Genomic DNA, 17147 nt, shown 5'->3' on the forward strand with positions numbered 1-17147 from the left:
CTCCTATCTGCTCTCTTGTTGCTTTCACATCAGATCTTGTAAACATACAATTTAATCCATGTGGCTTCCTCAGACTGAGGATTCATCAAAGGAGGCCCCTCATGAAGTGTTTGCAGTCAGCCTCTGCAATTGCACAGTGCCAACGTTCCAGGCCCTCTGGGCTAGTGGTGAATACAGAACCCAAACATGGTACCCCCTGTTATAAATGCTACACCACGTCCTTATGCCATGACACGTAAAGTGGAATATTTTGGTAATCAAGTGTGCAAAATTACAGGAATCAGGCATAATGCTGTGTTTTTCACAGCTTAGGTAAATCTTTTCCATGATAAATGAGTTGTGAATCTCCCATATGAAGTATTTAAACAGATGGATAATCACCACAACAACCAAAACCACCACAGTCCTTCAGGAGCATTTCATCTCTGCACACTCCACTGTCAGGTTTCATGCTATAAGGAGGCAGTATTTTATTTAACAGAAGACTAGCCAATGCTTTTAGGTAACTCACAGCAGTTTCTAAGGTAGGTAAAAAATCAGAGGACCAATTATAAGCTGCAGGAACAGCATTTTTTTACACCTTGGTTCGCACTTACGGTGACCTGACAAACTTGTCGCAGATTCTTTGCTGCATCCGATGTCTCTGCTCCTTTGCATTTGTATTTCTGTTGTCTTCTTCATCCGCATTTTCTCCTCTCATTGTTTCCGTGCTCTACCAGCATCATAACAAGAAATGTAACCTCAGTGTCCTTCTAATCGCAGAAATAATTGATTATTTGGGCAGAATAAAGCAGCCCAAAAAGGAGAAGGCAAAAGAACCGATGTCCTAACGATAAAGGAGAGAATTTGGCACAGATCCGAGATACTCCCGGTTACTGCCCCACCAGGCAGCAGTCTCCAATCCCCCCGAGCAGCCTTCCCGGAGCAGCCGGCACTGAGCGCCCCGCGCTCGCCCTCTCCGCGGTTTTGCACCCCGGGGGCGGCGAGGCACGGCAAGAGCAGCGGGACGGGGCCAAGCCAGGCTCGGTGCGTGCCCCAAACCGAACAGCTCTGGGATGTTTCAGTGCTGCTTCAAGAGCCATGGCACTCCCGTGCCTTTGGGAATGGCAGGGATGGCAGGGTCCCTCCCAAGGGCTCGTTACCGCACAATCGCCGGGGATGCGGCTTTGCGCCCTCCGAGGCACCAGCAGCAAGGACAGAACAGCGCCGGCTCCTGCTCGCACTCGTACAAACTTTCTCACTTAACTGGAGTCAACACAGGGCTTTTAAAAATCACAAAACAGCCTGGACTCTCGCTGTAGCGGCCGATGGGTGGGAGAGGAAGGAGGCCAGCTGGATTCCTGATTTTCAACAGGTGGATGCAAACCTTATCAAATGTGACAGCAAAAAGTTGGATCCTGGGAAACTTACAGAGGCAGACAGAGCACCTGCCTTGAGAAAGTCTGAACTTTCTTCGTAACTGAACTGGATGAACTGGAAAACAGCGATTTGTCCAATTAATGTGCTTTTATGTCTAGCCATTTGAGATTGTGTTTTAATCCTATCATTCTGTTTGTTATTAATTCGAATATCTCTGAAGCATGTCTATGTCTGCTGCTTCTTCTGAGACAGGTTTCCAAAATGAGGAACACCCTCCACTGGATTAATACTCAATAAAATCATAATAATTTCCTGAAATCCTGAAAGGCTGAAGTCTGATGTTCTTTTTAAAAACAAGAATACCAGTTTATTTTTAAACATGTAAAAATCTGAACTGATTTTCACTCATCAAGAAACAAAATATTTTGCCAGTTTTCACTGCATACATTTTCAGAAATTCTGACAAGATTATGATTTGTCTTTATAATAATTTAACAATATTATGTAATTTGTGGCTGTAAGATTGAACTTCTTAATGAACCATTAGTTCTGCAGAAAAAGGTGGGTGCTAATACACACACCTTGCCTAAGTTGGAAACTATACTTTTTAGAATTTCCTTATTTAATGTCTTCCATGATTTTAAATATGTTACTTCCTGTTCTGGATTGTTTCATGATGTTATTGTGAAACACTCACGGCTGCTGTGTTTATTTCACCACGGATGTGTGTTCATTTCACTGAGGGGTAAAGCTTGGCAATGGGTAAAAGATTTTGCAATCCTGTACTGGGTGGCTCAATATAAACCTTAATTATCCACCTGACTTGCAACAAAAACATTTTGCTGTACTAAAGATCTTGAAGTTTGGGATGATACTGGGTGGTGATTACACATGGATTTCTTTGTATTATACAAAGGGGAAGTTGGGGGAAAAACCAAGGGAAGCTGATGCAGTGGATAATGCATAATACGAGCTGAAGTCCACAAACAGCCTAACTGAATGAAAGCACACTAAGTAAATAAGAGGAATAAAGACCGAAGGTAACAGCATGGAAGTGTTTCCAGGGACAGCGTGTGCCATTTAAGCCGTGCTGCTGGGTGAGCAGGCGGTCACGCCCGGATGTTCGGCTCTCCAACGCTTCTGTTCTGGTCCAGCCCGGGGGTGACGCTCGCCAGCCCTTGCAGCGGGGGACCTGCCCGCGATGGGCGTCGAGGTGAGCCGGGAGAGGGGCAGGAACGGCCCCGGGACGGGGCCAGACCTCGGGAACCGTGGGATGAGGTGAAGTATTATTAAAAACACCTCCCCGCAGGTGAGAGGCGCCGGGCCGGCCGCACAGGCCCCGCTGCCCGGGGAGCCGGCGGTGCCGCGGGGCTGCCGGCCGGGGAAGCAGGAGGGAACGCCGCGGAGCCGAGGCCGCCGGAGCCGGAGCCGGGGCAGCCCCGACATGGCGGCGGGGGCGGGCGGCGGGCGGGGCGGTGACGCGGCGGCGGCGGCCGGTCGGTCCCAGCAGCCCCAGCGCTGCCCGCAGTGACGGGCGGACAAAGGGGCGCCGCGCCAGCCCGCACCAGCGGCCCCGGGCGGGTGAGTCGGGGCGGGGGGCGGCAGCGGGCACGGGGCGGGCGAGCGGAGCGACACCCGCGGCCCGGCCCGGCCCGGGCCTCCCGCCCTGCCCTCCGCAGGCCCTGCGGGAGCGCGGCGCGGCCGGGACGGGGAGCGGGGCGGCGGCCGCGCTCCGAGGCCCCGGCCTGGCGCCGCTTCCCCGCGGGGCCGGGGCTCGCTCCGGGCGGTGCGGGGCCGGCGGTCGCTCCGAGGGGCGGCGGTGCGGGGCCGGGGCTCGCTGCGGGCGGTGCGGCGGGGCCGGGCCGGGGGCGGTGCGGCGGGGCCGGGCCGGCTGCGGGAGGCGCCGCTATCGCGCGGCTGCCTCAGCCCGGATCGCTGCTGCTCCTCGCTGGAGAACAAAGAGGATCAATTAAGAGTGTGCAATTACCGCCGTGCCCTGCCGGCAGCAGGCTCGGCTCGGAACGCCTTTCCTCCCGTCGCTCTCCCGGGGAAGAGTGCTCCCCTCTGTTAATCCGAGGCGGTTTGGGGCCACGCAGCGCTAATGAGCACAACACACGTTTAAAAACCAGCCAGTTTAGTGCATTAAACACAAACCTAAAGTGGGGAAATAGAGACTAAAGCACATGTGCCCTTGAATGTCTTCTCTACGATCCTTGCGAGCCTGTAGCAGAATGGATCAGAAACAATGCACAGCTGTTACTTAATTTTTCACTGCTTTTCATGCCTCTTAGTTGTATTTGAATATTTCCTTTTGTTAGTCACCTTTTCAGCATTTAAAACAATCATGTGGTCCTAATAAATTTTGCTGTCAGTGTCAGCATGATTTCTGCGTGTGGTCATCCATGCTAATAGTTAATGCTCCGAGACTATTTCATTTTGCAGCATCCTGGAGACAGTTACTGGTGACATTTCTCATCATCCTGGGAAGGGGTGAACAGTAGAAGTTTTGCAAAGTAGCAGAGCAGTTCTGCGGGTTCGGAGGGGACCTTCTGCCTACTGAAATACTTTGTAGAATGTGTGCGCCTTCATAGATCAGCAAATTGAGGTGAGGTTAACCAACTTGCTCAAGGTCATGGAGTGTCAGTGGCAGAGTTAGCAATAATGGAATCCAGCCATCCTGGCTGCTGGCTCTGTGCTCTCATCATTGGGTGACTCTCCCAAGTAATTGCAGGTAGTTTAAACATTGGTTTGCGTAAGTGCACGTCGAGGCCTTCAGAACGTTTTGGAGAAACAAAATGTTTATGGTGTGCTTCAGATCCCATGCTGCATTTGTATGTAGCTTAAAGTGATTTCTCAGCTTGGCATTGGAGGGAATTTTGAAGAAGGCTTTGTGGTTTATTTGGTAAATATGTGCTCAAAAAAACATCAGTTTTACTGAGTATAAAGTGTAGAAAGACTTGTGTAGGTTTAGGAGGTAGATCATGAGATGTAACAAAAGTAGATTACACTGTAATTAGGCAACTTTTAAAGCAGCAGTGTGAAAGCATGACTGTAAAGAGGTTTTATTCTGAATGAAGTGTTTACCTGATGACTTTCTGTAGAGTTATTTGCAGTTGTTATGAAGAAAAACAACCAACAAATGCACTGGGAAGCCATGGTGATGAGGCTGTTGGAAGTTAAAATGGGAACAAAAAAGTTCCTCAATTGATTTATTTATTCAACAGATACTTGTTAAGTAAAAACAAATCACAATGGATGTTATTTCTGACCCTGGAGAGGAGTTACGTTTTGCTCTGTGTTTTTCTTTGTCAAGTTAAATTTATGAAGAAAGGGATTTCAAAGGAAACGCTGGCAGATCTGTGCTATTGTGACACCAGCAGTATATATTTAGTAACTTCAGGGAGGAAAGATCCCTATTGTGCTGAAAAAATACCAGTGACAATTGTTTGTCAGGACTTCAAAGGGTGCTGGGAAGTGAGCTGGCATTGTTCAGGTGTTGCACGCTGGCCCTGGTGAGTGTTAGCTGTGACAGATCCCTGCTCCTGTGGGAATTCCATCCTGGGAGAAGCCCATCTGTGCAGTGCAGACCACAGATCCTGGGTTGGGACAAATTTGCTCGTGCTTACCTTTATGTGCTGCAAGTAATCATGGTGACTGTTGACCACAAAATTTAGTGGTTGTGGTGCAGAAGAGCAGCAGCTGAGTTTCTGTTCATGAACTCTCTGGGGTACGTGACCTTATTCTGAGCTGCTGTGGGGTTAGTCTGGGCAAAGAAGTTGTGGTGATACAAACTTCCTCTGTAAAAGTGTTGGCAGTGTCTCATTGATGGGGAAGATGTGCTGTTACCAAGAGTGTCAATACTAAACCATCACATCTCCCTATCATACGCGTGGTTTATCCATCAGTCTTTGGGAAAAGTGCTTTTACTGCTGTCACTTGGTGAGATGTCCCAGCAAGGAGACTTCTAAGCTAAAACTGTTGTCTTGGAAAGGATGCTGGTTGCTTGCTTAGGAATACAGAAATTTATACCCCGAATGACACTGCTGTGTCAGCAAACGTGTCCGCTATAGGCCTGCCAGACGTTGCTTTTGCACCTTGGGGCGGTAGCTCCTCATCCAGCCAAGTTAAATAGGAAAAGGAAGCAATAATGGGATATTCTTTTTTAAGATCGGTGGCTTTCCACATGCAGGTTGTGGAATCCTGGGAGCTTTGCACACCGTTTTCCACAGATGTGTAATAAAAATGAGCCTGTTGATAGGTGTAGTGGTCCATACCTCCACTGGTACTGAGAATCATGGGGTTTTGGACGCTGAACACTTGCCACAGACTGAGCTGAAGAAACTGAAGATGTGGGATGGAGCCAGGAATTGGAATGAAACATGTGCAGTGTTTAAATAAAAAACTAAAGCACCAAAATAATACTGATTATTATAAATAATACCTGAAATTTTTATTACACGTAGTCAGTTAAGTTGTGTGGCAGTAGCTTGCTGTTGGTTTAATGGTAGGTTAAAACATTTATCTGAAAAAAAACCCCCTTTTGTTAATGTCAAAATTTGCCTGTATTTCTGTTACACGTGATGTGCAGAGCGTAGATAGATATGAGAGCCAAAGATTCCACCATATTCTTACTGCATACTGCATTGAGCTAACTTTGGTAAAAGAAATTTAAATAAACAATTCTTAATCTTCTGCCTATGACAAGCATCAAAAGGTATTTTGTATTCCTGTGTGCTGGCAGTTTTTCCACAGTAGCTTTTCATATAGTCTTAATATGTTTGACTGGAACAATGAAACTCACTTTGCAATAGTGCATTAAGTTGTTCAAGAAATAATACTTACACTTGGTGTACTAAGTCATTCCAGAGTTTGTTGATTCTTCTGAAACAAAAGGGATTCGCCATAATTCCAAGAAGCACTCAGAGCCCAAATTGCCACTTAGAGAGCCATTTCTTTTTCTAGACTCTTCTTAATAAGGTAACAGAACATCAGCTTGGAACACTGTCATTGGGGATTTGTTTTCAGAATATTATTAGTAGCATTTCAGTGAAGTGGAAACAAACCTGTGCTCTGAAAAGGAACTGGATCATGGGGAAAGACATTCCAGTGAGATCCATGAATTGGAATTCTACAGGGATAATTTGCTATATTAATAACTAAATAAATAAAATTAAAGGCTTAGTTTGTGAATAAGAATCAGAACCTGTAAATCTGATGGCATGACAGATACACTTTTGTAAACACATGAACGTGTGTCATGTTTCAAGTATGGAATATGTATCTGGTGCTTGGAGATGTGATCATCGTGTGTTTAGAATGCAGAAACAAGCATTTATTTTTGATTGTTCATAATGTTTGGGCTATTTGCTGCTAGAAATTTCAGAAGCTAAATTCTTTAAGGTGCAGCTGTTCAGTGTATTGAGCTTGAGAACAGGTAAAATGTACCTTATTTTAAAAAGCTTTATGGGAAGTGGAAAAGACATCTAGTGAGTCAGTAGGAACTTTTTGTTGTTTCAATATTTTTTGCTATAAAGTTAAACCTCAAAAGACACCTTCAGTTTGATAATTAATCTATAGAAGCTGCAGTAAAATATGACCTTTTTCGGGGGAGGAGGAAGACATTGTTCTTTCTGTCATGTGTTAAGTCAGTGGCATGTGTGCTGAAGAGTCTGGCCTTAATTTTATTTTATGAATTACATTTGGGATTGTTTCTTGGTTGGGTCATTGGTTCTGGTTTTAGTTCTGGAATGTCACTCAAAATAAAACAGAACTGCGGGGGGTGGCAGAGGGAGAATTGTGATGATTGTACTTTGGTTAGAGGTAGTGGTGTTAGAAGACCTGTCATCTCTTAATAAAACAGTGAATCCCAAATCTGTTTGCTGTTACTCATCCCAGGCATTTTCCCATTCATTACCTGTAACATACGCAGTTGGAACAGGGAGTTTGGTTTAAACATGACATGAAGGTGTTCCCCATTCCTTTGTTCTGAGTCCCTGGGGTTTGACATACCTGGGTGCCTAGGTGAGATGATTCCTAACTTGTTATACCTCATCCAGGGAGGTCATCCCCACGGAAAGGTTCCTGCCCAAACAGTGGCTCCTGCTGCCTCAGTGTCCTTGCATTTCCTCATTTCTGCCCTCGTGTTTCTGATGTGTTGCTGTCCTGAGGCAAGGATGGGATTTCTTTCTGCTGTCATTGTTTGGTTTGTGGTGCAAACACCCAGCATAAGCAGCCCTAGTCATGGACTGGGCCCCCAGATGCTGCCATGAGACACTGGAGAGGTGCTTATCCATTTATTTTGTAGCAGTTTATTAAATAGATGGAAGCGTAGTGCAAATATTTTTTCTATTCCAGTATTTTGAAGGAACATAAGTAGAGGTAGATTCATAATCAAGCATCATGTTTTATATTTTTGCACCTTTGTTAACTGACTCAGTTTAGTATAGACTTATGGAAATAATCTTCTTGCCTTTTCTCTTTTTTTTCCCATTTTTTTCCTTTAGAATTGCCAAAATGCTTTGGAATTCTTAAACGATTCAAAAGCTGAAGTCTCTGAGGATACAAAAGCATAAGAACACAAGAAGCAGCAAGGAGGATTCAGTGCCAATGCAGCAACAAAAAAGACAGCCAGAGTTAGTGGAAGGAAATCTTCCTGTTTTTGTTTTTCCTACAGAACTTATATTTTATGCAGATGACCAGTCAACACACAAGCAGGTGTTGACTCTATATAACCCCTATGAGTTTGCCTTAAAATTCAAAGGTGGGTTTCTTAGGTTAAGTTCTGTTTAAGGGCTAGTTGATGATCTTGAACAGTCCAATTATAATTCATGTAACAAATCGTATCTATGACAAAACCAAACTCGTCTCTCTACGTGTATCTGTTGATGAAGCTGGTGATGTATTAGTTCATGATTTGTTACCACTCCTGTCCTTCTCCTTGCAGTTCTTTGTACAACTCCAAATAAATATGCGGTGGTGGATGCTACTGGTGCAGTGAAGCCTCAGTGCTGTGTTGATATGTAAGTAGAAGTTGGTTGGTTTTTTTCTTAATATACAACATTTTATTACCTTCATTTCTTTTATTACTTAAGAGGTTGTAAATGACAGCATGCATGTTATAATACTTAAGTTGGATAAATATGTTTTCCTAATCTCTTGTATACTTGTGGTTCTGATTTTTTGCCGTTCTTTCCCTCTAGAGCAGAGGTATTACAATATTGGGGATATGTCCTTCTTTAATTTTGCCTGTGGGCATAAATGAAATGCCAGTAAATGCATCTTGTAATGTAGCTTGTAAACCAGGAGCGAGAGTAATATGAGCCTTCTCTGAGCACCTTTTTGTTAGAAATAACAAGAACAGCAAAACCCCCAGGGCTGAGATCTGTTTGTGACAAATACTTGTTTGCAGATTGGCAAAATGGAAATGTATACAGTTCTACTGAGAACATTTTCCTGGGCCATGTTAATAAAGGTAGCTTTGCCTACCTTTCACCCTGACCACCCATCTCATTCTCAGATCTCTGTGTCTGCCCTTCATCTCTCCTGTCAGGTGTCAACCCAGTAACTCTGAACAGAAGGAGGCTGCTTAAGTGACCACAGTAATGTACAGGGTCTGTAGGCTGCTGAAAGCTGAAACAGAGTAGGTGTATAAGCTAAAATAGACCAACTCTTTTTGTCTGCTATTTGCCACATTATTTCTGTGCTGATGTACAGATACAGCTGAAGAAAATCTGAAGTACCTAAAAGACCAGACTGAACTTTTTGAATAGACTTTTCCCAAACTATAAAACACCACCTGGAATCTCTGGCTAACAAGTGGCCATATACAAAACCCCTTTGTCAGATAAATAATAACTGTTCTTGGGGAATGGATCTTTATTCCTATAGACTGTTTTCCTTAGGTGCAATTTGAAAAATTCCAAGGACTCACCAAATAGAAAGGAAGTTTAGAACATGGAACTAGAAGGTTTCAGTAAGCAGGGGCAACAATGCTAAAAATGGAACTAAACAAGTCAGAATATACCAGTGTACCAGTGAGCTCTTTCATTCTTCAGAAGACATTTACACAAGTTTGATTACATTTGGTTAAACAAATGTGTTTTTTTAAATAAAGACATATGTTCCAAGGGGATTTTTTTTTTGTGCAGCAACCCCCCCCCCCCCATCCCCTTCCAGTGGTTGCTGTCTAAGGACAGTGTTTACTGCTAGGATATGAGCAGTACTATGCAAGTGTGGCCATTTGCCAGATAAACAGATATTCTACAGAGCTTCCAATTATGCAATGATCTCTAAAAAGAAACAGGAGAATGTATCTGTTTATAAGGGTCTGCAGAAAATATCTCCTTGCTTGGCAGCAATACATGTTCTCCTAGCACAGTGTTATGTAAAGATTCTGTTTAGGTTGGTAGTTGGTACCATGGTACTAGGAGTAGGAACACCAATTTAAAAGGAAGTGTTAAAGGAAGAAATCAGACTTGATCTGCTGTGTTGATATGCTAAGAGCTGTATGAATTGGGGTTGTGGGGGGAAAAAGCTTTTTGTTTTAGTGAAGGCAGTTGCCCAGCCAACACTCCACTTGCTGAAAGCCTGTCATAGGCACTCTCCTTTGCCTCTGAAGTGACGTGAAACATCACTGCAGCCTCTTGCTGAGGGGATGACTTGGTCTCTGTTTCTGTGTTGAATAGTCTATTCAAACCAGATACCAGTTGCAAGCACTGGCTACGTGCTAATGCTTGTAGATATCTTGATGTGATATAGTTCCTTTAAATAAGGACTGAAAAACAAAGATCCATTTCTTGCAGCATTTTAATGTGTATAGTATCACAAACACTGGTTTCTTGAAGCAATTTTAAGACTACCGTTCTGTGTTACTAAGGGTACAGTCATTTTTTTTCCCCCTCATGAGATGGCAACCTTTTTCTTTGTACGTATGTTCTTCAGATCATTTGCTGTTATCTTGGAAACTTAGAATAATCTTTCACCAAAAAAATCTGGAAAAATAGTTTAAATCCTTATTTACCCTAAGAGCTGATACCATTTCAAAACCTAAATGTTGTAGCTTTTCAGTGGTAGATATGTATTCTCATGATGAATCACAAATGCAGAGAGGAGGCAGTTGAGCACAGCACTGCTCAGAGGTCTGTTTCGCTGTTGATCAGTGCTATTTTAAAGTTGTGCTTTTTATAGGTTCCAAACATGCTCTCAGTGGTGGGTTTCTGATTTTGAAAATCCCTAGCTGACTCTTGTCTATACAGGGAATGAGGTTTGCTTCTGAGAAAGTAGAATTGTAAAGCTTTGAGCCTGGTTTCCTCGAGAAGCTGGACTGTTGATTGCCAAACACCTGTCCAGTTCCTTTCCTTCCCTGGCCACTCCGGTCCCCTCAATACCTTTTAAAATCACTGGCCAGCATCAAACAACTTTGATACATGAGGAGGAGGCATTTTTCAGATAATTGATGTTTCATCAATTGGCAGCTGGGCCTCAGACTGAGGCAAAGATGGGCTTGGGATAAAGACTTAACTGTCTTGTTTGGCCAGGAACATAAATATTTGGGAATTAAAGCAAACCTAAGGAGGGGAAAGAGGAGGTAAGATCAAGTCTTCAAGAACATTGAGTGGTGGAGGAGGTAATGGAGGTCTGGATTATTCCAGTTTAAATGGAGGAGGGGGGACAGAGGGCAGACTTTGTGATATAGGATGTAATTCCACAACAGACATGTTCTTGGTAGTTCATCTGTTTGAAAATGTTGTTTTTCTGCAGTGTGATTCGTCACAGAGACGTTCGGGCTTCTTACTATGGTGTCATAGATAAATTCCGTCTCCAAGTGTCTGAGCAGAGCCAGAGGAAAGCATTAGGGAAAAAGGAGATTATTGCTACTCTGCTTCCATCTGCAAAGGAACAACAACAACAAAAGGAAGAGGAGGAAAAACGAATAAAAGAACACCTGGCTGAAAGTGTCTTTTTTGAGCAGACTTTGTGTCAACCAGGTAGCTGAAATCTTTTTTCCCTCCTATGTTCTGAATCAGTTTTGAACAGCTCAAGTGACTAGACTCAAAAACATTTTTAAATAGAAACAGAAATACATATTAAAATAATTCATTTTACTTACCTGTAAGACTGCTGTCTTTATCACTTGAGGATGACAGTATACAAGAACTCAAACCGTGGCTATTTTGTTTATGCTGCCTTGATCAATCAAGACCCTTTGCTGCCCTGTGTTTGCATGTCACACCTTGGAGAGTGCGTCCACTGTTCCTCTGGAGCAGGAGTTCTCATACAGACAATGGGAATTTATCTGTGAAAGGATGCTAGTTATTTTTTCCCTTGGACTCTTTCAAAACATATGCCCCTTCTGAGTTTGTTCCAAACCCCTAATCCCCCATTTCCTGATGAGCAGGAAATATTGCCAGAACATCTTCTAAAGTGCTCCTTGTTCTGTGCCCTGTCCTTTGTCTGTCCCACAAGAACAGAAGAGCACAGTTGGTGGCTGAAAACTCTGCGTGTTTCATACACACAGTGAGGAAGTGAATCAACAGTCTTGAAAACCTGGGCCAGACAGTTAAATTAAGGGATAGGATATAAAGTGTCGAGTTGTACCTGAAATGAATCTCAACTGATTCTTGATGGTCTACATTCTTCTTACTTTTATTGATTTCTACTGAAATGTTCTTGTCACTATTATATTTTTCAGGACAACAAAAACCAATTCCAGAAAATAGATGAACCTCCTTGAGAGTATTCATGTTGTTAAAATGAATGTTTCACTATTTATACTGAGTTTGTTGGCTGGTGATACACTTTTTATTAAAAAACCCCTCATAATAGATATTAGTAGGGTACACCATTAAAGCAAACCTACAAAGGTCTCTGGGCTCACAGAACAAAATGTTTCTGTGATAGCTGATCCAGGACAGAGGGCCTGAGCCATCCTGAACAATCTGATACTGCTCTTATTCCAAATGCTGTTTCTCTGCTTAAAAACCTCATTGACTAGGGTATATTGCAGTAAAAGAAAAAGCAGTAAACAAAGAAACTGCAGTTTTGCATATAACCTGCAACCTGGAAATAAGGGATTTATGGAATTAAAATAGAGCACATACTGCTAGTCGCTGAGGATAGGAGAAGTTGATAAAAACATTGGCTCTTTTCCAGTGGGTCTTGAGGATTTGGTTAGAGGTATTCAGCTGACATGTTAACAGCTCTTTTCAAAGATGACACAGTGGGCCTTTGAGTAGGTTCCAGCTGTTAAAGTGCAGGACAATAAAGACTATGAAGGACTCTTTACTGTCTGTGGTTTGCATTTCCTTATTCTGATAATACTGAACTGTCAGAGTGGTTCACTCTCACAGTTTTTAAAGTAAGATTCAAATTTTACTGATTTGTGGCATCTAAACTGACTGGCTCAGGTGTAGGCCTTGAATCCTGGAAAGAATGAAGGGGAGCTCATCTAGCCCAAGAACCTGTGCTCCTGCTGCAGGCAGGTTTTGTTCAGGAGGTGTGAGCAGTTACCTGCCTGTGCAGGTCTTTTGGGTGCTCTAACTGATTGATTACTGATCACTGAAGGAACATATCAAGGAATGGAGTCAGGATGCACAGGGAAACCTCAAGCATGGCTGAGACATCCAGCTGTCCTGAGTGTGTATATATAGCAACCGGGCCTGGCAGGCTCTGTTCCTCCAGAAGGGAGTGGTTTGGGAAGTCATGTGAAAACAAGTTCCAGCATCAGAACAGGGAGCAGCCTCCTCCACTGCAGGATGCAGAACGTTTAGAAGAGTGGGTTTAAGAGTTGTCTTCCACCCCCTGCAAACTCCAGAGCAAAAAGGAAAATTCAGGATATTTCAGCTCCCATGTACTGCAGACATTTTTGCAGGATATTTAATGTTTATATTATTTAGATCTTCCTTACAATTGGTGCTGTCTTGCTTTTTCAGAAAACAGAACTGCCTCGTCGGGACCTAGTTTACTCACAGTCTTCCTTGGAGTGGTGTGTGTCGCAGCACTAATGCTACCTACATTGGGGGAAATGGAATCCCTGGTGCCTCTCTACCTCCACTTAAGTGTGAATCAAAAGTTAGTAGCTGCTTATGTTTTAGGTAAGTACTTTGGATTTTATAAACGTTTTCCTGCAAAATCTATGGATTTAGAAAACTTCACCTGTCTTTGCCAGCGGCCTCAGGAAACTGGATGGAAGCAAAGCACCACATTAGGTTTTGTTTTGCAACACAGCTTACATCTTAATTTGTAGCTATGGTGATAGCAGGGTAAATTAGTTATTGTAAGTGTTTTAGACCAGATTTGAGTTGATACCTATTGCACACAGGCCCCTACATGCTAATTTCAGCTTTATTTGATGATGGGCCAGCAACAGTCATCTGCCAACACACCTGAACAGAATGTGCTGTTTCTTACCCTTGCATTGCAATAGCTACTCTATTGCAGAATGTAGAATGTGGTACTGTATTTCTCTCTCCAGCCCCCTGTGAGCTGTTTTTAACGCTTGATTCTCAGTAGCTGTTTAATAAGCAGTTGATATGTGTAGCAGTAAGTTGTTGTACCCCTGTCTGAGACCACTACCATCCACAGTTCTTCCTGATTTGTAACTTGCTCCTGCATTAGCTAGCATAGATGAGTTGCACATTTCATTTGTTATGACTATTTCTCTATAACTATTTCAGATTTGAAAACCAGTCACACTAAACTCAATTCTCCTCTCCCACTACCTGGCAGAAATGAGGATTTAAAGGAAAAGAGCTAGGCAGCTCCAAACTGATAGCTAGAGGTGAGGTAGTGATGGGGAAAGGTGCAAGTTCTTGATGGTTCATGCACACTCTGCTGACTCACAAAGGTCCATCTGCTGAAGTGGTTTGAAATCTCACTTGTGGCTCTTTGCCCAAGCTGATGCTGATAGATTCTCAGATCAGGACCTTGCAGTAATCCTCACTTTGTTTTTATCTCTGCTTTTGAAAATTACTCCAGGTTCTGCTGGTGTCAGCTACAGTTTTAAGTCTTTTGACTATATACATTTGCAAGACCTGAACCTGTTTCTAGATTCCCTATGAAGTTTTGACTTCTTTGCTGGCAGTGCTTTTAGTGTTCATGGACAGATTCTTTTGTGTGTGACTCTTGCTCATGTAGAAAGTCAACTGCTTTTGAGAAGTTGAAACCACCTTGTTCCACAAGGAAGTACAACTGGATTGTGGAGCATTTCATTGGAAAGGGTTGTTATCCACACCAACAGGACTATATGATATTTGGGAAGTATTTGATGTACAGAAATGAGTTAAACCCTTTATTGTCTGCAAGTTCCTGCACAAGTGGTGCAGGCTTATCTCCAGAAGTCTCTGCTGTTCCTCTGCCATGATGGAATTTATCCAAGCTAAGGATCCAGCAGCTGTGGGAGCACTGATTGTCTGAACCAATACAGACCCTAATAAACAGCTGAGCTGTAGCTCCCCTTTTAGGGATAAATTGCTGATCTAATGGAAGGCAGTGTTGCAGGTCTGTTCTCGTGTGCTTCTGCCTTCACCATCTTCATAAATTAGCCAAGTTCCATCAGTATGGAGTGGCAGGAGATAAAATAGCCTCAGAAACATCTTTATCCATGGTGAGATCTGTAGGCTTTAGCTGAGCTTTCTGCAGTGAAAGGCTGTTGCAGTGGCATCATCTGAGCCTGCAAGACAGTGAGATTGTTGAAGAACTGATTAATTGTTATTTTGATGTTACATAAGGCTGGAATTCAGGGAGTCCCTATGTTCTTCCATCTACCTCAACTTGTGCCATATAACCCATGGCTAAGAAGTGCAGATTTGCACTTTTTCCTGTATCAGCATATAATTAAAAGAAACTTTTCAGTGTGTCATGAGTATATTTATTAGCCCCCTATTTCCTGTTTTCATCTGGTTTTAATTGTTTTTAACCTCTATCAGAACAGTCCTTTTTTCCCTCCCTCTTTAAAGGTCACAACAAAGAATCTGTTGAAAGCTCCCTCTGCAAACTGACAAGGAAGCTTAACATCTTTGTCTAAAACTGGTCTTTGATCAGTTATTCACAGAGCAGAAAAAAAGCCTTGGAGCCTTCAACTGATCTGCCCTACTGATGATTCAGCATTTGAATGACACTGCCCATAACTGGCCCCCATGAGGAATGAGGTTTGGGTGCTAGTGTTACACTTACCCAAGTCAAAAGTTCAACGTTAAGATTTTCCAGTAGAGAGATCAGTAATTGTTTGGAGTATTTCTGTCTCTTTGACATTCAGTTATTAGATGCACCACACATCAGCATTGATTTTTGACTATGTCAACATTTGGAGTGATACTTGTAATATTTACGTGTGTATATAAATGCATTCTGCATGTATTTATGTACTTCCACCATATTTTCTAGCCTGTGACAGGGTAAACTCTTTATTTTAAATGTTTCATTTCAAGTGAAATATAAGTGTTTAGTTCTTAATTTTTGTCTTTCAGGTCTCATCACCATGGTTATTTTGAGAACATGAGCAATGAGTTCATAGGATGTCAAACACCTTACTGTATATTCACATCATGAATGTGGACTGCCTTTTACTCCCATTTGGCTCATTAAGATGCTAGCAAAACTGTTCAGTGATTTAAGATACCTTCAGAAGTGTAATATATTTTAACTGTGTATAATAAATGAAAGACTCAAAGCACTTTGCGGTGCTTCTGTAACAGACAGCTATGAAATGTTCAGTGATACCTGTGAAAATAATTTGAAAAAAACTTTTATATCTATGCCTACTGTAAAAAATCCTTATTAAAACAACATTTGTTATTTTTAGTCTATGTTCACATCAGTGTGTGATCACTATAAAAGCAAACTGTCTTCTGTAAAAACGCTCATTTGGTTTGTGGTTGTACCTGCTGAGGCTGGCACATAACACTTCTGTATATACCTACCAGAGGGGTGAGAGTCGTGACTGATCATGGAAGAAAATGAAAAATTCCATCAGTGGAACTATGAAATAAACCATGACTTTTAGGTGAAGAAGTAATTCTCAAATTTCTTACTTCATCATTACCAATATATCGTTGAGTGCTCATTTTCTTACCTGGGGAAATAATTTCTTCCAACAGTCATTTTGTACCACAATATTAGACAATAAAAACAAATTCTGTAATCAGATCCTTCATTTCTTAGGGATGCATGGAAGTGGCATTAATGGAAGCCGAACTCCTACTAATACAAAATTAATTATTTTCTCTATTTTAGAGACCAAACTAAGTGAAATAGCAAAGGCATTTCTCTACATCCTTCCCCCTACAGCTACCACAGGAACTTCTTTTCTATCAGAAACTCCTGCTTAAATGCCAGTTTCATATTTGAGGTGAACATTAATCTTGTTTCATACAACAAGTATTTGACATTTCATTGTCGAGATGTTAATTCTAAAAGGGCAGCTATTACTGCATTGGATTCATACAGACAAATCCTTGTTTGTAAGAAGTCTATAGAGTATGCTCTGATATGATTAATAAAGTTTGGAAATCAAACCTTCTTTCCCCCTGCATGTTTTGGGTCACTTTTCTGCTTATGCATGGAAATGCAAAGAAACCATGCAAAAAAGTGTTTCTTAAAAAAAAAAGGAGAAAAAAAGGAGAAAGAGAAGTTGAAAAACGTTAACCACTACATTATTTCTTTTACAATGCTACTCCAGTTTGATTCTTGGAAGAACTGGGATTGTGTCATCCATTGATCAGCACCAGATGATAAAGTCAAACATTAAGATTCACTAAGAAAAAAAACCAAAAAAGGTTCCCAGCTGGCTT

General features: G+C 42.4%; 1 protein-coding gene across 4 annotated transcripts; it reads left to right on the forward strand.

The window, feature by feature from the left end:
• Window positions 1-2590: 2590 nt before the first annotated feature.
• MOSPD1 (motile sperm domain containing 1) lies at window positions 2591-16875 on the forward strand. Of its 4 annotated transcripts, none has more exons than XM_068204708.1 (7): window positions 2591-2668; window positions 7863-8119; window positions 8303-8378; window positions 11119-11345; window positions 13290-13451; window positions 14034-14137; window positions 15825-16875. In XM_068204708.1, the coding sequence occupies exons 2-6, from the start codon at window positions 7966-7968 to the stop codon at window positions 14111-14113; spliced, it is 699 nt and encodes a 232-aa protein (XP_068060809.1). In that variant the 5' UTR covers window positions 2591-2668; window positions 7863-7965; the 3' UTR covers window positions 14114-14137; window positions 15825-16875. The 4 variants fall into 4 exon arrangements, with proteins under 4 accessions (XP_068060809.1, XP_068060806.1, XP_068060810.1 ...); XM_068204705.1 differs by lacking the exon at window positions 2591-2668 and adding an exon at window positions 2789-2940; XM_068204706.1 differs by lacking the exon at window positions 2591-2668 and adding an exon at window positions 3791-3964.
• Window positions 16876-17147: the final 272 nt, after the last annotated feature.

Source organism: Anomalospiza imberbis, chromosome 14 (genome assembly GCF_031753505.1).
Source record: "Anomalospiza imberbis isolate Cuckoo-Finch-1a 21T00152 chromosome 14, ASM3175350v1, whole genome shotgun sequence".
Classification (NCBI taxonomy): Eukaryota; Metazoa; Chordata; class Aves; order Passeriformes; family Viduidae; genus Anomalospiza; species Anomalospiza imberbis.